This window comes from Erpetoichthys calabaricus, chromosome 10, assembly GCF_900747795.2.
Source record: "Erpetoichthys calabaricus chromosome 10, fErpCal1.3, whole genome shotgun sequence".
NCBI lineage: Eukaryota > Metazoa > Chordata > Cladistia > Polypteriformes > Polypteridae > Erpetoichthys > Erpetoichthys calabaricus.
The window spans coordinates 17,821,457-17,845,661 of NC_041403.2; the positions used below are offsets into that span (position 1 = coordinate 17,821,457).

Below are 24,205 nucleotides of genomic sequence, written 5' to 3' on the forward strand. Positions count from 1 at the left end.
CCCGTTTTGAACAGGACCATCCCGTTTTTAGGTAGCCTATCCCGTTGTCCCCAAGCACAGCTTCGGGACGCCAAAATGTCCTGTTTTCAGAAAGAGAGCAACCCATGGTAACAATTTAAAAAAAAGGCGTGAAAAATCAAAAAATCCGACGGTTGCACCTAGTATAATGTGACCATACGTCCCGTTTTGAATGGGGCCATCCCGTTTTAGGTAGCCTATCCCATTGTCCCCAAGCACAGCTTCGGTAATGTTTCAACCGAAAGTCGTTGGGTGGAATTGTTCAAACACTTTCACACCAATAATTTGAATCATACAAACTTTCATTTAAGTATTGAATATATTTTATGTCTGCCCGGCACTAATGCACCCATAGAAAGGATCTTTTCTCTTATGAATAAGTTGTGGACAAGTGAAAAAACACAGTTGCAAGTTGCAGTTCTTAAAGCAATGTTAATTACCAAAGTAAATTTTAAGAAATCCTGCCAAGAATTTCATTCTTATTTGAAATCAACACCAAATATACTTAAGCAAATTTGTTCTTCAGAAAAATATAAGACCACATAAATTATTTATTTTCACGTGTTCATTCCTGTTCTTTTCATTAATAAATAAAAACTATGAAAAAATATGCATTTTCTTCAATGCATGTACTATTACCTAAAAATGAGTAGATGTCCCGTTTTGAGGAAAAAAATAAATGGTCACGTTAGTTATACTGCTTTTACTATTTAAGGGTTTAAGCGCAAATGCAGAGAGGCCACAGACTTGGCCCACCATTTGCACTGGGTCAGGTGGAGTATGGAGCCTTCCTGTGCAACTTGCAGCTTATTGGTGTGTTGAGAGAGGTCTGTGGCAATACAGCTTTTTAAATAAATAAATAAATTGTGTGGCTCCAACTCCATGGGTGTGCATGCAGCCCTTAGAATGTCTGATGGAGTGACTCTGGCTTCTTAATCTGCTATTGTCAGGCTAGGGAGCCTAGCATAGATTAAAAATTAATTTTTTTCCCCCTGCATATTAGGAACCTTTTCAAAGCACAAAGAACCAGCTTAATATGCAGAGAACACATCCCAGAATGAAATGGTGCTTTGTCAAGGAATAGCTCTATGAGGAACCACACAACCCAGTAAAGAACTATACAGTGCTAATACAAAAACAGTATTTTTAAGAGGGTATACCCTACTACTACTACTACTAATATTATTATTATTATTATTAATAAATCTTCAATAAACCATCAGACACGTTTTTATTGTGCCATTGCATTGCAGGACCCACTCATGCACACACCCACATTTGCCGATCAACTTAGTACACATCCCCACATCTTTGAGGGTACCAGCTGATCATAGGGCCCAATCACATACACACCCCAACTGGTACAATTTTGAGTCCTCAATTAACCTAAAACACACATCTTTGAGTGTCCCAATCCATCGTAGACCGCATTCATGCACACACTCACACGTGATACAGACTTTTAGAATGCTTTCGATTATGCCTCATATAAACTACATATCCCAGAATTCCCTGCTACTCTCCGCGCACTGAAATCGCTGCCTGAATTTTGTTTTTTGGTCTGATCCTGCATAGCTGGATGATGATGCGTGGGGAGTTACCAAACTGCGAGCAGAAGGCACCCGTCCTGAGAAATGCGTGTCGAAAGACAGGCAGCCAAAGCGTCAGTGAGAAGAGGAGTGCTGCGGGTGGAGAGACAGCCAGACAGTGCAGTCTTTTGCCGATTACTGGACTGCACTGTACTTTCTTGCTGAAAATTGATCTGAATGCAAGAAATAACATTTATAATCGCCATTTTGCAGCAGTCACATTGTGGACAGTGAGGTGAGAGCGCTGTTATTTGTTTAAATTCCTGTTACTTACATGCAGTTACTGAAGTGTCGTGCTGTTCTAGCGCACCAACAGAAGCCCTTTTAACTTTGTGGGGTTTTTTTTCTTAAAAAGGCGGAGCCGCCTGACACGCAATTAGTTAAGTATCATTTTTTCTTAATATATTCGTTCCAAAAGCAGCAAAATAAAACTATGTCAGTTCTGCAATAAAAAAGAAATAAATTCCACTAGAAGGAAAAGGTAGAAAACGCGTTAAAGTGGAGATGGGAGCGCTCTGTCAGATTATTATTTTTTTGTTTTTTGTGTTTTGCTCTCCCAATTTGAAACTGTGTTACATAAGCGATGTGTGCGCTGTCAGTCTCGCCCGACTGCCAGGGATAGGCGTGTGTGTGTGTGTGTGTGTGTGCGCGCAGGTCGGTTTTGTTGCGCTCGCACTTTACACCGTAAACAAACGAGGGCAAACACAAAGGGGTCCTGAAAAATGTCCTGAAAAGTCTGTTTCGAATTAACTCTTCCGTCCCAGTGGTAGATGCATTATTTAAAAAAGGAGAAAAGTGATAAAAGGGACTCAACTACCGTTACTATTATTATTACTACTACTGTTACTTATATAATTGTCGTTGTTGTTATCCATTTATTTCCAGAACCCGCATGCCAGTGGTAGATGCATTATCTAAAAAAGGAGAAAAGTGATAAAAGGGACTCAAGTACCGTTACTATTATTATTACTATTACTGTTACTTATATAATTGTCGCTGTTGTTATCCACTTATTTTCTGAACTCACAGATTATAATTCACTGTCGCTGAATACCGAAGCCAGGGGGTAGTAGGGGGGCTTTTTACTACGTAGTCATCGAGCACACTCGCTCATCACGCAGTCACATTCATATCGGTCAATGTCGCGAATGTAGTGGGGTCGTGTTAGACGAGCCATGAAACAGAATTGCATTTTTAAGCCACAATCGTTGAGTTACATATTTACATTCATACCCCAAGTCAATTATCACAAAGTTATAATATAACCCAAATAGCACAATAACACGTTTAAAACTTTGAAATTATGAAAAAGTTCCGTTAACGTTTGTTTTTTTTTGGATTATACAGTACTTGTGCTACAATAAACACATTCTTACTTTTAAACAAGTTAGAAAATGTAGGCATAGCATGATATTCAGGTGTTCTAGGATCGTTCAGAAAGACATGCCGGGGCTGTTACCATCTTGTCCCCAGACGTGCGTGGGTTTGTTTATGTGTTCACCCTGGCGCCCTGTCCAGACTTTCCTCCTGCTTTGTCCTGATGCTTGCTGGGTTAGGCTCCAGCTCACCAGAGTTCCTTCTTTGGATAAGAGGGTTTAGAAAATCCACAGATTGATGGAAACTTGGAGAAAATTTTTCTTTTTTTTTTACTTACTTCATCATCAGAGGCAGTCAATCCATCAGGTGACATAATCTGAGGGGTGTCATTTCTGAAAGTGAAGCGGTGTGCTGCAATCCGGACATTGAGGGGGGGTTGTGGAAGTATGATAATAATGTCTGCATTATGTGCATAAAGGGGCACACCCACAATCCTCACAGAAATGAAAGAGAGAGGCAGGTTAAAGGAAAGGAGGATGGAGACGGCAGGATTGTAGAGCCAACCTGGACTGTCACATTTGGTGGCAGCAGTGGGATGAGCCAGTGCCAGTGAGAAACAAAGACAGAAGAATGCACAGCAAGAGGAATTGGTGTCTGACTGTTTTAAAGAACCCAAAGCACCCAACCCTGATGCAAACATTTTGGAATTTGTGAACTTCTAATGGACTATTTATTTAATGTATTGTTTTAAAAGTTCTTATTCTGATCCTGAGTGGACGCCGTTACTTTCTAGGTGCTGTTTATGAAAGTAAATGTGTGCACGTCCTGTACACTGAGAGTCACGCTTTCCTTAAAGCCCACAGAATATGCACAAAGGAGCGGTGTTTGTGATTCTGAAGGGCAGTGCGCTCCAGACACATGGTGGTCAAAGTCTAATAATACCAACTACTCACTGTGGACAACGAGGGGCGATGTCCGTTATCCCTGCCTCAGACTCCAAATGGAGAGGCACTATTCATCAAAGAGACATTTGTTTATTTGATATTTTGTCACAGTGGCATACATTTAGGTCCATAAATATTTGGACAGAGACAACTTTTTTCTAATTTTGGTTCTGTACATCACCACAATGAATTTTAAATGAAACAACTCAGATGCAGTTGAAGTGCAGACTTTCAGCTTTAATTCAGTGGGGTGAACAAAACGATTGCATAAAAATGCGAGGCAACTAAAGCATTTTGAACACAATCCCTTCATTTCAGGGGCTCAAAAGTAATTGGACAATTGACTCAAAGGCTATTTCATGGTCAGGTGTTGGCAAGTCCGTCGTTATGTCATTATCAATTAAGCAGATAAAAGGCCTGGAGTTGATTTGAGGTGTGGTGCTTGCATGTGGAAGATTTTGCTGTGAACAGACAACATACGGTCAAAGGAGCTCTCCATGCAGGTGAAAGAAGCCATCCTTAAGCTGCGAAAACAGAAAAAACCCATCTGAGAAATTGCTACAATATTACGAGTGGCAAAATCTACAGTTTCGTACATCCTGAGAAAGAAAGCAAGCACTGGTGAACTCAGCAACGCAAAAAGACCTGGACGTCCACGGAAGACAACAGTGGTGGATGATCACAGAATCATTTCCATGGTGAAGAGAAACCCCTTCACAACAGTCAACCAAGTGAACAACACTCTCCAGGGGGTAAGCGTATCGATATCCAAGTCTACCATAAAGAGAAGACTGCATGAAAGTAAATACAGAGGGTGCACTGCAAGGTACAAGCCACTCATAATCCTCAAGAATAGAAAGGCGAGATTGGACTTTGCTAAAGAACATCTAAAAAAGCCAGCACAGTTCTGGAAAAACATTCTTTGGACAGATGAAACCAAGATCAACCTCTACCAGAATGATGGCAAGAAAAAAGTATGGTGAAGGCGTGGAACAGCTCATTATCCAAAGCACACCACATCATCTGTAAAACACGGTGGAGGCAGTGTGATGGCTTGGGCGTGCATGGCTGCCAGTGGCACTGGGACACTCATGTTTATTGATGATGTGACGCAGGACAGAAGCAGCCGAATGAATTCTGAGGTGTTCAGAGACATACTGTCTGCTCAAATCCAGCTCAATGACGTCAGATTGATTGGGCGGCGTTTCATGATACAGATGGACAATGACCCAAAACATACAGCCAAAGCAACCCAGGAGTTTATTAAAGCAAAGAAGTGGAAAACTCTTGAATGGCCAAGTCAGTCACCTGATCTTAACCCAATTGAGCAGGCATTTCACTTGTTGAAGACTAAACTTCAGACAGAAAGGCCCACAAACAAACAGCAACTGAAAGCCGCTGCAGTAAAGGCCTGGCAGAGCATTAAAAAGGAGGAAACCCAGCATCTGGTGATGTCAGGAGTTCAAGACTTCAGGCTGTCATTGCCAGCAAAGGGTTTTCAACCAAGTATTAGAAATGAACATTTTATTTCCACTTATTTAATTTGTCCAATTACTTTTGAGCCCCTGAAATGAAGGGATTGTGTTAAAAAAATGCTTTAGTTGCCTCACATTTTTATGCAATCATTTTGTTCACCCCACTGAATTAAAGCTGAAAGTCTGCACTTCAACTGCATCTGAGTTGTTTCATTTAAAATTCATTGTGGTAATGTACAGAACCAAAATGAGAAAAAAGTTGTCATTGTCCAAATATTTATGGACCTAACTGTATGTGACGCGTGATTGAGGTTTGCTCAGACCGCCGCACTGCTGCTTGTGTCTGTGTCACGTTTAGGTGATGCGTGCGCATGACTTTGTGGTAATTTAAACAGCTGCTTGAGGATCTGTTTTGCCGACATGTAAAAGAGGAATATACAAAACATACCTCCACACCTCCACCCTACGTGGGCTGTTTATTTACATAGGAGGAAATACGCACTCAGTATTTTTGCATGTTACATGCTAAAGTTTAATATACACACATGAGCATACACAGCTGAGCTACTGCTGCTGTTTTACTGTCCGACTCCAGCTGCTCAACTTATCATTTTCTTTTTTTGTTTCCTTCTCTTTCCTTATTGACAACCCAAAGCCAGTTCCCACTTACTGGGCAGGAATATCAAGCTGGTCTCTTGGAACTGCCAGACAGCTTCACTAACTACTGTGCCATTCCATTCTTCATCAGCAACAGCGAGCACATCACACCCATCCTGCTTTGCCTCCACTGGCTCCCTGTGTCTTACAGGTTTGAATATTAAATTCTATTAACAGCTTAAAAAGCTTTAAATGGCATTGCAACAGATTACATCAGTGACCCTCTCCATCTAAGGTCCTCTGATTCTGGTAGTGCCATTGCTATTGTGCCGCACAGTAACCTGCACTCTGTGAGTGATGGGGCCTTCAGCTCTGTATAGCACCCAGACTTTGGAATGACCTCCTGTTAGTAGTAGGGTGTTGTACCGTGTTAGACATTATGGGTGTAACGAGAAGCCAAGCAAAATGACACCTTTTATTGGCTCACTCAAAAGATTAAACGATGCATGCTTTCGAGGTTACATCTTGGCTGAAGAGTTGCCTCGAAAGATTGCATCTTGTAATCTTTTGAGTGAGCCAATCATTGAATGACCTCCTAAAATGAATCAGATCAGCCAACTCCATTCATTCCTTTAACTCTTTGAAGGCTGAATATTTTTTCCAAAGACCACAGTTTTCTGAAAAGCACACAAAGTGATGGTTTCACATAGTGCTGGGAGGTATACCGTTTCATACCGATTTGTTATGATATGGATTGTTCTTATACCGCAATACCGGATAAATAGCCTAAACAATGTTTGGAATGTGGTGCAGCAGGAAACTGTTTAAGGGGGGGCCTTTTTCACAGCTAAATTGCTAAACACGCATACAACGGAGTACATGTGTTAGTGGAGGTATTGAGCGGTGAAAATGGACAGAGAACATTCCGAAACTGAAGCTGTAGCAGACGATAAAGTGGAACATGATGACACAGAAGAACTTTTGCCGAAAAAAGGAGCCGTGTCTGTTGTCTGGAGATACTTTGGTTTTAAAAGGTCGGATGTGGACCAAACAACTACTGCAAATGCTGTCGAGCTAAAGTTTTCCCTGGAGGCAGCAACACGAGCAATTTGCTGCACCACCTTAGCCGCAAACATGCTTTGGAGTATCATGAATGTATGGAACTAAGGTTGGCACCCTCCACGTCCTCGGGTAAAACTGAAAAAGCGAGAGGACACTCGAGTCAGATGTCACTTGTAGATGCGTTTGCTAGAGGTACTAGATATGACAAAAAAAGCAAATGGTGGATCGAGATAACCAACGCCATTACAATCCATATAGCTAACACGTTAGTGGACAGAGATTGGTAACATTAACAGAAAGTGTAGTTGGTTTACAAAAAGTATTTACTCTTTATTCCTTTTCTAAGACATGTTCAGTGCAGTACAACTTTTGACAAGCACCTCTGGATATTTTACTAAGTCTAAATGCCTCTTTGGATGGTTGACAATATGTTGTCAAAATTATAGTTTAAGTTGTTTGCAAACTTTGTTCAATAAAGAGGTTCTATATTTTGACAGCAACTGTCATACAATGTGATTCCTTCTCTTCATTAGTGCCACCCTCTTGAAAATTATCACTTTATGGGGCAATGCAAACCTGTATTAATACTTGTGTGCACATTAAAATATTTTTTGTATAATGTACAATGCTTATGACAGTGGAATAACAACAACAACAACAACATTTATTTATATAGCACATTTTCATACAAAAAGTAGCTCAAAGTGCTTTACATAATGAAGAAAAGAAAAATAAAAGACAAAATAAGAAATTAAAATAAGGCAACATTAGTTAACATAGAAAAGGAGTAAGGTCCGATGGCCAGGGTGGACAGAAAAAACAAACAAAAACTCCAGAAAGCTGGAGAAAAAAATAAAATCTGTAGGGGTTCCAGGCCACGAGACCACCCAGTCCCCTCTGGGCATTCTACCTAACATAAATGAAATAGTCCTCTTTGTATTTAGGGTTCTCGCGGAGTCACTTGATGCTGATGGTCATACAGACTTCTGGCTTTTAATCCATCCTTCATTTTTGGAACATCATGGTACTTAGAGTAGATGGTGGTGGCACAAGCCACCACCAAAAGGACACCGGAAAAGGAAACAGAAGAGAGAGTAGGGGTTAGTACAGATTTTAGAGCCACCATGAATGGTTATTATATCCATCCATCTATCCATCCATCCTCTTCCGCTTATGCAAGGTCGGGTCGCGGGGGCAGCAGCTTGAGCAGAGATGCCCAGACTTCCTTCTCCCCGGCCACTTCTTCTAGCTCTTCCAGGAGAATCCCGAGGCGTTTCCAGGCCAGCCGGGAGACATAGTCCCTCCAGCGTGTCCTGGGTCTTCCCCGGGGCCTCCTCCTGGTTGGACATGCCCGGAACACCTCACCAGGGAGGCGTCCAGGAGGCATCCTGATCAGATGCCCGAGCCACCTCATCTGACTCCTCTACTCTGAGCCCCTCCCGGATGACTGAGCTTCTCACCCTATCTTTAAGGGAGAGCCCAGACACCCTGCGGAGGAAACTCATTTCAGCCGCTTGCGATCTCGTTCTTTCGGTCACTACCCATAGCTCATGACCATAGGTGAGGATAGGAACATAGATCAACTGGTAAATTGAGAGCTTTGCCTTGCGGCTCAGCTCCTTTTTCACCACGACAGACCGATGCAGAGCCCACATTACTGCGGACGCCGCACCGATCCGCCTGTCGATCTCACGCTCCATTCTTCCCTCACTCGTGAACAAGACCCCGAGATACTTGAACTCCTACACTTGGGGCAGGATCTCGCTACCAACCCTGAGAGGGCACTCCACCCTTTTCCGGCTGAGGACCATGGTCTTGGATTTGGAGGTGCTGATTCCCATCCCAGCCGCTTCACACTCCGCTGTGAACCGATCCATAGAGAGAGCTGAAGATCACGGCCTGAAGAAGCATGGTTATTATAATGAATTGGATATACAGAGTATCAGGATTAAATTACAGTGAAGTTATGAGAAGGCCATGTTAAATAGGTTATTCTTATCCAGTCTACTGCAGTAATTGCAGTGGAAAATGTGGTTAACATCCACTCATGCATGGGGAAAAAAATACCGTTGAATACCGTGAAACTGGTATAATTTTGAAAAATACTGTGATATAGAATTTTGGTCATACCGCCCAGCACTAGTTTCACACATAAGTCAACATTAAACATCTGTTACAGCATGCCACGGCTACCAGTTTACCGTCTCTTGTGGCTCGAGAGTCACTCACAGGCGGCACGACAACTGGCAGGAATGCGCAGCAGACTGGCTTCCAGGCTGTCTTCGCATGGCGCAGTGCAACACAATCTTGTTTGTACCTCTTGTCATTGTAATTGGCGGTCCTCCCAGGCGAACATTGCCATGGGCACGTCACTGACACAAACGTCTTCAAAACCCCGATCACCTGATGCCGGTACCTCACTTTCATTTTTGATCTCGATCTCCTGATCACATGCATCAAAATCGGAGTTCAACAAGTCAGAGTCCAAAAACAAAGCAGAATGTCGTCAATGGAGTATTTTGCTTTGATCTCTCACCAGATGTCGATGCCATTTTTGACGTTGTTTGTTCTTCATTAGTCAGTCCAGCGCAAGGAATCTTGGGTTGAACCAACCAAGCTAACTTTCATTCTAGTAAAGTGAGTCGAACTAAAACATAAAAGGTAGGTTTTGTCATCGTTTACAAGTTGATTACCAACCTCAACCCTTGCGGTTAACAAAAGTCGACATCCGCCCTGAAAGAGTTAAAAAAACGTAAAACTCGGCTGTTCAGGAAGGCGTTTAACTGAACCGGACATTCTGCCATCTCTTTCAGTTTAGCTCTCTGTCAGGGCCGTCTTAACAGCATTATAGACCCCCCGGGCAAAGCAGTGCACTGGGGTCCCTACCTACACAACCACTCAGCAAGTCACAGCATACGTAGATTAGCATGGGGCCCCTAACTGCCCAGTGTGTCCACGTGTTAAGACGGCCTGTGGTGTAGCGGGTCCACAGGTCATGTCAAAAAGGCCATTTTTTTTAAAATAAATAATTGACGCACTCGGGGATGTGTGGTATGTGTGGTCGGAAGCGGTTCCCGCGGGAGTTCGTGATGTGGGCGGTCCTCACTTAAGTGCACAGGTGAGGAGTCATCCGTATCTGAGCTGCTAATTGTCACATCTGATCCACATCCCCGTAATAAATAGAAGCGTGAGGCGGTTGGGAGAAAAAAAAAGAAAGAAAAGGAAAAGTGAACGGAGGTTGCAGGAGAAGAAGGCAGGAAGCGGGGAGAGGAAAGCCGGTGCAAGAGAGCGAGAACGGGCAGCTGAGCAGTGAGCCCTTGTGGGGTGTTTGGCCGACACCTAGGGCAGTCGGTAGTGGTCGCTCCTGTTGAGCGTGTAGTTGAGGTGCAGGAGTGACCGGAAGAAGGATGGCTCGCCGGGGGAGTCGGGAGGCTTAGGAGGTGGATTCTCCAGCGTGAGCGTCCTGGTTCCTGGGGAACCTAAGTCTCAGTCTGGGGAGAGCAGAACCATAGCCAGGGATCGGGAATCCTCCAGACCAGCAGGCAGAGCAGGTCAGCTGCAACCAGGGTGACTCCCCTGGTGCATTGCCTGGATGGGAGTAGCAGGAGAGTCGCCAGTCTCCAGTAGAAGAAAGGCACCGGGATGATTTGTTTTTAAAGGGACAGCTTCCAGCCATTGTTTTAACCTCGTTTTAAAAAAGGATTTTTCTATTTATTGGATTTTAACCTTCACCAGTTCACTTGTTTTATGGATTATTTATTTAATAACTTATTTTGACACACTGCTCTTTTTATTTGAACACTGTTTTGTTTTGCTGGTTGTAATAAAAGCACCTTGCGCTTTTTGCACCATCCCCTTGCTTCATTGTTGTGCCTCACTGCCAAGCTCATCGGTGACATTACTGACGGTGTCGGGTTCAAGAGCTCCCAGAAGGAAGATTGGAGCACGGAGCGAACCCGCATCATCATATGGCCCCGCTCCCCGTCCAGATGCTCAGGATAATGTGTGTGTGTCATGATGTTATTTGTTCAGGTTTTCTTTTAGTATTGAGTTTAGTATTGACCTCTGGTTTATTTTTTTATTTTTTTCTATCTATCTATCTAATGCTTTGTATATCCTTTATTTATCTGTTTAGTGTTCTATCCATCCATTTTCCAACCCACTGAATCTGAACACAGGGTCACGGGGGTCTGCTGGACCCAATCCCAGCCAACACAGGGCACAAGGCAGAAACCAATCCCGGGCAGGGTGCCAACCCACCGCAGGACACACACAAACACACCCACACACCAAGCACACACTAGGGCCAATTTAGAATCACCAATCCACCTAACCTGCACGTCTTTGGACTGTGGGAGGAAACCCACGCAGACACGGGGAGAACATGAAAACTCCATGCAGGGAGGACCTGGTAAGTGAACCCGGGTCTCCTTACTGTGAGGCAGCAGCGCTACCCACTGCGCCACCGTGCCACCCCAGAGAAAGGTTCTATATTAATAAAAGTATTATTATTATCTCTTCTTCTTCTTCTTGGTGGCACTCTGGCACAGGTGTTTGTCACCTCACAGCACTTCCACCAGGTTTCTAAACCCAGACACAGTTGCCCCCCAAGTGTAGAGTGCAGTGTTTGCTCTCAGGGTTTAAAGACTGAAAACTTGAAGGACTGTACATTGGCATCGCTCAGTCGAGTCTAGAGGGCAGCACGTTCACCTCCACGCTAAAAAAACTAGTCGTCCACAACATTTTTTAAAGGTGAATAAATAATTTAAAAACATTTTTTAAAGGTGAATAAATAATTTAAAACGACTTAGCATACTTCACCCCTGTTCAGAATCAGAAGCACTTTTATCTGCCAGTATGTGTCATGTACACAGTATTGAAAACTTGGCTTCAAGGAGGGGTTAGTTGATTTAAAGCCCACGTCACATTTGAAGACTTTTCCAGCGCTTTTCAGTTGTGGCCTTCACTGAGATAAAGCTGGAGGCAGTCGGCGGCACGATCCTGTGAAATCCGTCACCTAATATGACATACCCAACAGCTGAGACCAACTAGTCGGTGACTGGTGTGAAAGAATCAGCCGGTCACACGACAAAGGTTTGGGGCACTCACCCGTATAGTTTCCCTGGCTGGAAAAGGCTTTAAAGTAGCGTGCAATGTGAACAGGTTAGAGTCCAAAACAGAACTGATTAAGTATGGAGGACGAGGAGTTCTTATAGGTGGTTCACAGGAAGCGGGGCCGGGACAGGAAGGATTTCTCATGTTTGGTCTGCGGAGAGAAAAGAGAGAGGTGTAGTGCACCCCGCCGCCCCCTGGCCGGGCATGGAATTGGCGTTTCCTGGTCCCTTTGGTTAACTCCCAAGCGCATTTGTGTGACACTGGCTACAATGAAATCAAACCTGTTTCATATTCTCGTTAGTCGGAGGGGTGGGCTGTGCACGCAGGAGAGCTGATGACCAAGGAATGCATGAAACGAAGCGATGAGGAATAAGGAGCACATGTGTTTTGAACCTCACAAACAGAAGAGAAGCCTACCAGTCTGATGCCTCATTTTTTACATATCATAACACGATGGAAAGAAAAATTAATTGGCCGAAATGGCTGCTGAACTCACCACCGCTGTTAACCCTTCGTACAACACCAGCTCTGTCAGGCAACATGCTATTGGCTGTCAGAAACATGGGCGGGCACAACTTCACCAGAAGATAGGCACTCAGTGGGCTGCAATTTTCAGTCATGTAATTTGAAATGGTGCAGCAATGAGATCAGCGACTGCGTTTGGAAAATCTGACATGTCCTACAACAAAAGGTCACGTGATGTGCTATTGACTTCAACAAATAAATGTAAATTTAGGTGCACCCTGCAGTGGACTGGCACCCTGTCAAAAGGCTGATCCCTGGCTTGGGCTCAAAGTTCTTGCAGCCCTGAATTGTTTTATGTAAATGTAAAAATATTATATCATTATTCTCTTTTGCAGATTATCAAGAACACCATGGCAGCTAAGCTGTTTCGGGCGGTCATTCTGGGACCTCCTGGGTCTGGAAAGGGGACCATTGCCCAGAGAATTGCACACAGTTTTGGCCTTCAGCATCTGTCCAGCGGAGACTGCCTGAGGGAGGACATTGCTGCCCGGACAGGTTAGGATGAGGCCGTCACGGAGACACGTGTGTCACTTTGAGTCCTGACTTGCCTCACATTTTTCCTTTATAAGTTTTGGAGTCTGATTTTAAATTGTCACCACAACTTGTGTCCATAAGTGGAAATAGCCGTGTGCTCAGATGAGACAGCCTGAGTAACCAGTGCAAATTTAGTAAATGACTTTTGCTTTCGGAGTCTTGTATCTCACAGACTAGTCCTGTTGTTGTATTATTCAAGTTCTGGAGGGGGAGAAATGTCATCTTGAGACATATTTCAGTTTTTCGATTGAGACGTTTGACCTGTAGTTTTGAGTCATGGCTGGAGCTGTCTCAGTGTGAAGCCTGCATGTCATCTCCATGTGCGAATGGGTCATGCTGAATGGCATTGTGCCCTGGCTGGACTGCCATCTTGCACTATAAAAGACTCAAATGGCCTTTGTGTTGTGATCGGGAGTCACGAAAATGATGAAAAACAGTTGAGACCTCAAAAAAAACCCCATAAAGGCAGGTCAGTTACCTCTACTATCTAGCCCAGAAGAAGCACACTGTGTCCACAGACTCGTCATTCAAAGTCCAAAGAAGGAGGACATTAGGGCTGCAACTAATGATTATTTTGGTAGTCGACTAATCGTTCAGCTTTTTGTTTGATTAGTCACGATTATTTCATACCTGACTATTTTGAAGCCTGCGACCTGTGGTTGCACATCCAGTTCTGGGCTCCATTGCATGTGTTACCTCATCTGCTCACATCTGTCCACCTGTGAATGTCACCCTGATGTCTCTGCATTAACATGATTAAAATCAATAATAATCAAATTAAAATAACAACCAGTGAAACATATGAATTTGAAAATAATCAGATGTTTTTACATTAGTGCGACAATCACAATAAAAAAGAAATACATTAAACAATACAAACTGAAGTGCATGTAGTCTTTAAACAAAAAAGTGCATTTAACTTAACCAAAAAATACATCGTTAAAACAGAAACGTTTTTCATATTTTAGTAATAAATGACAAAATGTAGACATAAACTATATACAAGGGGGGACCCAAAAATAACCGGAATTTTGATGTTGTTAGGTTGGTACTTGTAGTACGTGGTTGGGCCGCTAGGGCGATCTAGATACACTCCTCACAAGTCAGTCTGCCAAGTGCCATCAGTCTGGATGGTTGTGCTTGTGTTCAGTGAATTTTTTTGTAAAAGTAGGTTGCGCAACAGTGTGAGAAGGAAACGCCCTGATTTGTGGGAGTCGGGCGATTGGTTCTTTCATCATGACAACGCTCCATCTCACACTGCTCTCAGCATTCGCCAGTTTTTGGCAAGAAACGGTATGACAACCCCGAAGCACCCACCCTACTCACCGGATTTAGCTCCGTGTGATTTCTTTTTGTTCCCTCAGATGAAAAAAGACTTGAAAGGAAGGCATTTTGCTGACGTCGAAGAGGTAAAACAAGAAACGACCAGAGCATCAATGGGCATTACTTCAGACGAATTTTAAAAATGTTTCGAACAATGGAACAAACGGTTAGATAAGTGTATTTCCACCAATGGAGAGTACTTTGAAGGAGACTAATTGTAGTTTGTACAGAAAATTAAATTAAACACGTTTTAAAAACATTTCCGGTTATTTTTGGGTCCCCCCTCGTAATGTGTAAAGCCTGAAGTGCAAAGATCAAATAAACACTTTCACAAAAGGTTCAAGGATGATACAACAGCTTCCGTGGCGCAGCGGTAGGAATTGCTGATTTATAAGGCGGAGTGGTGGCTCTGAGGCTAGGGGTCTGCACTGGCAATCGGAAGGTTGCCGGTGCGGATCCCGTAAAATGCCAATAGGGACTCTGCTGTGTTGGGCCCTTGAGCAAGGCCCTTAACCTGCAATTGCTGAGCGCTTTGAGTAGTGAGAAAAGCGCTATATAAATGCAAAGAATTATTATTAAGAAAATTATTATAATCAAGAGTCCCCCAGTTCGATCCTGACTGCCTTGTATATTTAATGTTTTGAGTAGTGAGTTGCTCTTATCCTCTTTAATAAAATCCCTGTGTGCGTCCAGGTGTCCGTGTGTGTGTGTCTTCTGGTGATGTGCACATGCGCGGGGCACGTTGCGATGTGCGATATTACTGTCAGAGAAAGTTAGAGGCATTTTACGGAAATACAAACCAGTATTACTGCGAGAGGAAATTAAAGGTACACAATACAGTGACGCATATTACAGCCACATACAAGCCAGTATTACTGTCAGAGGAGATTAAAGGCATATTACCGACGCGCACGCCTGTATTACCGCCAGAGAAAATTAAAGGTATATTACGGACGTACGAGCCAGCGGACGTACAAGACAGTATTACTGTCACAGAAAATTAAAGACACACAATACACGGCGGCAGCCCATGAAGAACGGTCAGCTTAGCAAGTAAACATCAACAAAAGAAAGGCTGAAAGACAAAGAAAAATACGACCAACAAAAAGAATGAGGTGAGTCATTTAATATAGACTGTTCCTACTAATATTTATGCACTACTGTTCTAGCGCCCATTATTGTAACGGGCTAAATGACTAGTTGTTAATATTATACAATAAACAGATACATTTGATTTGCGTCTGTAACAGCCGCTGTAAATGTATAGTACTTGTAAAAGTTACCTTTTTTTTTACTTTTATTCTCTCAGTCACGATCACGATACATACTACTGCCCCCCCCGCCCAGGGATCTGATGCTGTTACTTTTGATCTAAAACTGGGAATAACTGTAGATGTGAGTGGTGTTTTGAGACAATCGAACTGGAAATTCTCTGATCTGGATGGATAAAAGCTGACACACAAACGCTGGCGAATCTTCCTTCTTCGTATCTCATTGTCACTTGATTTTTTTTATTCAATTTTCTTGAGTGTTCCTGCTTACGCTGAATTAGTATGCACCTTATGGCCAGTGATGTCAAAGCCACACTGACAAAAGAAACACAGAGACAGAGGTATATATGATATTTGGAATTATTCATTTCATGACCTTATAGTACATTTCGGAAAACAATGTGTCACAGATGCAGCATTACTCCTATTCATTCTCGTACCTTCTTGCAGTTGTAATCAGTGAGCGTGTTTTTTTGTTTGTTTTTTTACCCAACCTTGCCCAGTCTGAACAGGACTCCAGGAGAACGTGAGCCATGCACGCTCTTGTTGTCTGTTTTCTCCGTGGACCCCGTACATGCCTTGCACAGTACATGTGCTTTGATCGCCGCCAGGTCAACTTGTTAATAGCACAAACAACCGGCCACCTGCGTGTTCCTGCTGCCACACTGAATAAGCTCACGCCTTCTGGTGTCATGTTGGATGGAGTGGTGTAAAGCACATTGCCACTGGAATGCGGAGCAGTGGAAACGCGTTCTATAGAGTGTTTGGCAGCCAGATGGGTGAGTCTGGGTTTGACGGATGGGTGAGTCCAGGAGAATGTTACCTGCCTGACTGCATTGTACCAGCGTTGAAGTTTGGTGGATAGGGGATAATGGTGCTGTTGGGCTGTTCTTCAGGGTTTGGGCTTGGCTCCTTACTTCCAGTGAAGGGTAATCTTAATGCTTCAGCATACCAAGACATTCTGGACAATGTTATGCTTCCAACTTTGTGTCCCAAGTCTGCTGTGGTAGTGCCCACGTCTACTCTTAATGGGGGGTAGCTACCCTTGTACCCGTAAAAAACTTGCATGGAAATGGTGAGAATGCATGAACTTCACACCACACAGATAGATGAGGACTGCACCAAGAGCCCAGGTGACTGTGCGTGGGGCACCAGGAACCACTGCAGCACGATGGCGAACATCTGGGCAGTTATTGTTAGCATCTCATTCAAGGGAAAGTCATTAGACCGGCGGTGTTGCAATTTTAATTTACTTTTCTTTGCATGTAATTACTCCTTTGACATCTTGTAAAGCACTTTGAACGACATTGTATGAAAATGTGCCATAGAAGCAAATGTTGTTGTTGTTGTTGTTCCGGACTTCACACAAGCAGTGAATGGGATGAGATCTGAACTTCTTCTTCTGATGCTATCTTAGCATCCAATTAATATTATTAGAGGCATAAAGTCACAAGTGGTGCCTCCTATCAGAGTTTGGGCCCTGGACTGGTCTTACTGTGTAATTTAGATATCTTCTGTGGGACACAGACAGACGAACACCTTCATGTCACCCAACACACGTTTATTTACAAACTATTTACAAATATTACACACGCACACCCCAGTGCCGCAACACCAATCACCCCAAAAGTCCAGGCCCTTTCACAATGCCTTCTCTCTCAGGACCACCTCCACTCCTCTCCTTCGACTTATGTCCTCTTCCACCCGACTCCAGCCTTGAATGAAGGGAGGCGGCCCCTTTAATGTTCCCCCGGATGTGCTCCAGGTGTGTTCCGGCAATCTTCCACCGACATGCCCCAGTGTGGCGGAAGTGCCGGCTGCATCCCTAGAACCATTCCGGGTATCCCTGCTTCTCTTCCCCCCAGCACTTCCTAGTGTGGCGGAAGTGCTGAGGTCCAGGGCTGCCAAGGCATCTGGGCGCCCCCTAGCGGTGACCACGGGCCCCTACAGGGTTGAGCTTCAAATCTCTGTACCCGTGGCCCCCAAAGCAACCAGGGCGGTTGCCCCCTCGTGGTCTGGAGGAGGCACAAGCCCTACCTCCGGTCCTCCTGGGCGTCCCGGCTGGGTACCACCCCCAGCTGCGCACCACACTTCCCAGCATTCACGTAGTTTGCCTCCCACAATCCAAAGACTTCCTGTCAAGCAGATTAGCAACATTAAAATAGATATGGTGGAGGTGTTCCTGTGAGGGCACATTTTTCTGCATAATTTTGAAATAAATTAGTAAATTAAAGGCCAATTAATTAAACATTGCATTACTATTACTAGATATTGAATGTTCTTAGAAGTCCTGACACCTTCTGCGTTTTCATAAAGCCAGTGGCACATTACACAATTTGTCATCATGAGAGATGTCACATTTGACAACTGGAGTTACTGATTTTTGTCTCCTGAGGATGTCCGAATACACAACTAGAAATCACAGGGCAGGACAATGAAACGACTCCATGACCATTTTCCAGTAACGGTTTCACATTTCCAACATATTGTGCAGTCGCCCCTTTATCTAACAGCCAATAATGTGCTTACAGGTACAGCAAGTTCAATGGCAATCATAGCCCTTTTTTTTTAATTCTGTTGTGACATCAGACAGACGTGTCTCCCTTCTGTGTCCCAAACCCCCTGCGTTCCTGATTTGTTGTCGCTGCATATTAATGCTGCATTGTATGCATTGTAGTTCTGTTCTAGTTCAGTTAAATTCTTTCACAGCAAGTCTCAGACTGGTTGGACTGAGTCGCTGGGTATGTCAGACCGTTGGTCACGACTGGAGGTCACAGAAGCAAAGTCTTGTGGGGTCATATGTGATTCTCACTTTTGGACACAACTAGTTAAAAAATTGTGTAGTGAATAGCGGCAAAATCTGCCATTGCAAAGGCTCCATCCACAGGACTTCATCCTAAAACACCTGCCCTGCCAAATCCTCCAGTCCATACATTTTAAACCAACAAGGTTTTTTGGGGAGAAAGCAAAAGGAACTGAACAAAAGACTTGATGCTGAGAGCAAGTACAGTAATCCCTCCTTCATCGCGGGGGTTGCGTTCCAGAGCCACCCGCGAAATAAGAAAATCCGCAAAGTAGAAACCATATGTTTATATGGTTATTTTTATATTGTCATGCTTGGGTCACAGATTTGCACAGAAACACAGGAGGTTGTAGAGAGACAGGAACGTTATTCAAACACTGCAAACAAACATTTGTCTCTTTTTCAAAAGTGTAAACTGTGCTCCATGACAAGACAGAGATGACAGTTCTGTCTCACAATTAAAAGAATGAAAAACATATCTCTTCAAAGGAGTGCGCGTCAGGAGCACAGAATGTCAGAAAGTTAGAGAAAACCAAACAAATCAATAGGGCTGTTTGGCTTTTAAGTATGCGAAGCACCGCCGGTACAAGGCTGTTGAAGGCGGCAGCTCACACCCCCTCGTCAGGAGCAGAGAGAGAGAGAGAGAGAGAGACAGATAAAAAAAAATCAATACGTGCCCTTTGAGCTTTTAAGTATGCGAAGCACCGTGCAGCATGTCGCTTCAGGAAGCAGCTGCACACAGAAGGTAGCAACGTGAAGATAATCTTTCAGCATTTTTAGACGAGCGTCCGTATCGTCTAGGTGTGCGAACAGCCCCCCTGCTCACACCCCCTACGTCAGGATCAGAGAAAGTCAGCGCAAGAGAGAGAGAGAGAGAAACAAAAGTAAGTTGGGTAGCTTCTCAGCCATCTGCCAATAGCGTCCCTTGTATGAAATCAACTGGGCAAACCAACTGAAGAAGCATGTACCAGAAATTAAAAGACCCATTGTCCTCAGAAATCCGCGAACCCGCAAAAAATCCACGATATATATTTAAATATGCTTACATATAAAATCCGCGAGGGATCACTGTATAAAGTTAAGATATCTGTTCCCCATTCAGGATCTCAGTAGCCCAAGGGAACTGAACCTTAATGATTCATTTTTACGAGGAGATGAGCAGGGAGACAGACACACACACATACATGTGGACCACAGTAGCTGCTTGGCTCCACGTGTTTGAGAAGTGCCTCTGTCTGCTACAATGGCTTTCTGTCATTTTGACTGTTGTATCACTTTATGACATAACAGCAAATAGAGTTTAGATAAGCATGGTGGTCTGTGGTTTCACAACGTGTTTACACACTTCAGCTATGTTTGCATTTCCAATTAACTTCCTTTAGTTATTCGTTTAGACCGAAGGTGGTCATGTAGTCAGAAGGTGATTGTTTGCTTTTACTGGTAATGTTTGGATGTTTTGAGTACTAAAATCTGCGTCTCCTGTGGCTTTTCATTATCAGCCCTCTTAATGGCAGTACGTTTGTGACATATCGTTTACTTTGAATGCATATTTTGCAATTCATATTTTCAACCTTACATCGACTCTGACGCTATCGTTGTAACGGTGAACAACAGAGGAGAGACGCAGCACCTGCAGCAACATATCGTTTTCTTTTACCACTCATCCATTGATCTCTTTGAATACCAATTCACAATGTGATGTTACAGAAAGTTTTTTTTACTTGCAACAGGTTATGTTTATTTGTGACGCATGCAATGTGCTCGCTGCACATGCAACACACATTTATATTGTGACGTGTGAGTCGTCTTGCACCCCAAAACACGAGGCTGTCTCAGTACTTTAGCAAAACCAGCTTTATTCAGCACGGTTATTCATTATAGCGTGATCTGCCACTCTCCTATACACAGACACAGCAAACGGGCATAGTCACGGCCGGGTCAGTGGCCAAGTATTACTGTGCCCTTGCATTTATAATGTTTCTTGCATCACCCATTGGCAACAGGAGCGTATAGCGCCATTTCAGTTGGCTTGTAGTTGTTTCCGCACCGCTCTGCGAACCTGTGGTTGCCTCAGCAATGGAGAAGCAGTCCTCCACAAATGCAGCAGGCGCTCTTCGGCATGCCGTCCTATTGGGGGCGGGGGGTCCTAAAAGAGTTCAGAAACCTCACAATATGTTGTGAGGGATGGCCGGGACCCCTCCTTAATGGAAGGACAGAGGGAGATGGCTTATGAAAGGTGCTATCTCCCCCAAGCTGCTATGTGGCAGCTCCCCTGGGGTGCAATGGTGCCTCAGATTCCCACAGGGCTGTATGGCAATTGGTATTTGTTGGCTCAGCCCTGTTGGGTTCCAGGGATGCCACCAGGAGGTTCTGCAGTAACTGCTGAGCCCGTTTATACAGGGCTCCCATCTTACCCAGAAGTGCTCCTCGGCCACAATTATGCAACACTGGAAGTACTCCCGAGATTCTGAATATAAGGAGCCACCCACCTTAAGTCAGGGAGCCAGGGCTGGGAGGGAGAGGACGACGCTTGCCTATGGAGGAGTGGAGGCAGAAGGATAAAGGGAAGAAGTGCTGTGTACTTTGTTTATTGTGCTGCACTTATTGTACTGTGCTGCTTGTGGGAATGGTTTGGGAAGCGTTTCCCACACGTCAATAACACGTGCGCTGCAAGTGCCCCCTGGTTTAGTGCCCCCCATGTTTAACAGTCTTTTTGGGAGACGTTATGATTGTTCATCATAATCAGAAGCCTGCTGTCTGTCAGACCAGGTTAATAAGACCACCACTGATCTCTGCAGTTCAAAATCACCTCCATTATTTTGAGCCACACCTTTTTGAGGCGTTGGGTTGGTTTGGAAATGTGATGCTCAGTGAGTGATCTAATTGTTCTCACCCGGTTTTAAGTAAAATTCACTCATGGCTGTCTCCAGATGTACAGTATACAAGTTCTATGTCTGGCTCAGCCAGACTACAGGGGAAAAGTTTATGTTAACAAAGTTGAAAAATACAGTAGAACCCTGGTTATCTGTGCCCTGATTTACAGGTTCTGCATAATCCAAGGCTAACCTGTAAGTGTAATACACTACTTTTCTTATAATTTATATAAGCTTTACTGTAAATATTTTACCAAGCATGTAAATACTTCACTTTTCATCTCGACTGTACGGAATGTGCAGTCGAAGAGCTGGAGACTCACTCATCCCTCCCTATTTTTTGTGTGTCACCAGTGCCGGTCGTGTACACGTGCTATTCTGTTTCATTCACTTATGATTTTTGTGTTTGTACATTTCAAAGCGCTGTGGTGAACTGCCATTGGGAACAGCAAACCCGCATTCTGTGGCTCAGAGGCAAGCGCTTTGTAGCATGAGCTAGATGGAGAGATCCATCCGTCAGCTGCGCAGAACCTGCCCTTTGACCTCTGTGAGCAGTCCACTGCTCTGATGACATCAGCTGTTATCGCTGTGTATCAGCGCTCACCTTCACTCCAGTGTGCTGAAACTACACTCCACCCGTTCACAGTGCAAATCCCACCCTTATCGCCAAATGAATTGTGGTGGACTCAAAACACGAAATATTTCATTTCGAAGGTTTGTGAACCAGCAGTCTCTGGCTCAGAGGTGAGCAATTTGCGGAGGTCAGCCGCACAGAGCGCTGTGAGTAGAGCACTGCCCTAGTGATGTCGGCTGATCTCTTTCCGTCTCTCTGTCAGCCCCCACCTTCTCTGTGTGGTGTTGCCACTACAGGGACCATCTGTTTTATCCAAGCTTTCAGCTATCCAAAGTCCACATTACCTCGGATAATTGGGAGTTCTACTGAAGTTGGAAAAGTCATGTAATGTGACAGGGAATTAACCCTTTGAACCCTGTGCTCCCCACCCTTTCCCATCCATAACCCTGGGCTCCCCAACTATTTTCAATGAATTTTGAAATGTGACATTTTGCGCTGTTATAACATCATATTTTGAGTCTCAGTACACCCTCTGTAAGATAAAGGTGCACACTTTTTATCACAAGTACCATCAATGAGGCTACATTTTGATGACCTATCTCCAGAACTGAACCTTTGAATGATATGCATCAAAATAATTTTTGTTGCCAGAGCCAATGCACAGAAACACCTCACACGATTTGCACCAATACACAGTTTTACAACGATTTGGATTCATTCTGCAGCCATGCTTCATCTGCACCAGCAAGACCAAGCGGTATCAGTGGTGCACACGATGTAGACAATAATATAGCACTGGCCAGTACAGCGGCCTGCTGGGTAATGACGGTAGATGGGCAGGCTGGTAAACCGGCCTTTTGGGTATATACACCTTTCTGGCCGGGTTCAAAGGGTTAAGACCACATCCAAGCCCAGTTCCTGTTCCCTAGAGACAGACGGGAATGTGATGTTAGTGAATCCCCACTGAGTAACGCACTGGTCTAGCAGGACTTTTTACAGGATGTATGTGAGTGACGATATCTTGAAATAGTTTGGCTTCCAGTTCCTGGATTGTTTCTTGGCTTCTGTTAGGCCCTCACCTCGCGTTCTTTATCATTGGTTAATGTGCCGTAGTGTAAAGACCGAGTTGATGCCAAATTAAAGTGGCCAGTTAACCTAAAGTGAGTGTTGGTGAGACATGGGAGCAGAAAACCTGCTGGGCTGGCTGTACACAGAAAGTGGGCCTGGCCACTATAGCCCACTATTCAATTCTATGCTTACCTGTGCAAATGTGAATTTCCCCTTGGGATTAATAAAGTATCTATCTATCTATCTATCTATCTATCTATCTATCTATCTATCTATCTATCTATCTATCTATCTATCTATCTATCTATCTATCTATCTATCTATCTATCTATCTGGACGAGCTGCGAACTTGAGGGATGTAACGTGGGGGCATTGAGGATCTGAAGGCTACCTTATGTGTACAACATCTGGGAATGTAAGAGACTTTAAGCAATGTCAAGTGGGATGTTTTACATTTTCCTGTATTCAGCTAGTTGCAGTGCGATCACTGCCACCAAAGGTGCCATCTCACACTGTATCGGAAGAACAGGTTGCTTGAGGATGGCAAGGGTGAAGATCTGGAACGCAGTGGTCAGAGCAGAGACCCTCTTTGCGACCCACCACCATCATAAACGGTAGCAACTCGCGACCCACTGGTGGCAGTTGTGACTCACTGATTGAGAAGCATTGTTCTAGAGGACACTTACAGATGAAGAGATTTAAGAACAGAGGTGTGACCAGAACATCATGTGTGGGTGGGCATCTGGCTTGTCTTGGGGGGGGGGGGGGGCAAAAAATATCCATCCATCCATCCCCCTTTTTGTAGGGAGGTCAAATAATAATAACAACATAGTTTTATATAACATATAAAAGCAAAAATTGTGGCATAAATCATAACCTATTGTTCAATAAAATTAACAGAGGCAATGGAACTTGTATTATTTTTTGTGAACAAATATAGAGCTACATCTACAAGGTAAATATCAATAAAGTCAAATGTATACAACATGTGAGAGCCAATCAGGTGTTCTTCAGAGATGGAGTTCTGGACAAATCTAATCACTACAGACAAATTCTCAATGTTACAGCGATCCCTGGTACCATCACTTTTAATGCAAAGTCCAGGAGAGTCAGCTTT

General features: G+C 43.9%; 1 protein-coding gene across 1 annotated transcript in view; it reads left to right on the plus strand.

Moving 5' to 3' along the window:
* Positions 1-1,607: 1,607 nt before the first annotated feature.
* The window catches only part of ak4 (adenylate kinase 4), a 116,750-nt gene continuing 94,152 nt past the window's right edge, over positions 1,608-24,205 (plus strand). Inside the window, exons 1-2 of the mRNA XM_028810956.2 lie at positions 1,608-1,842; positions 12,978-13,137. Of these exons, the coding sequence (XP_028666789.1) occupies positions 12,993-13,137 (145 nt within the window). The 5' untranslated portion in view covers positions 1,608-1,842; positions 12,978-12,992. The remainder of the gene's footprint in view (positions 1,843-12,977; positions 13,138-24,205) is intronic.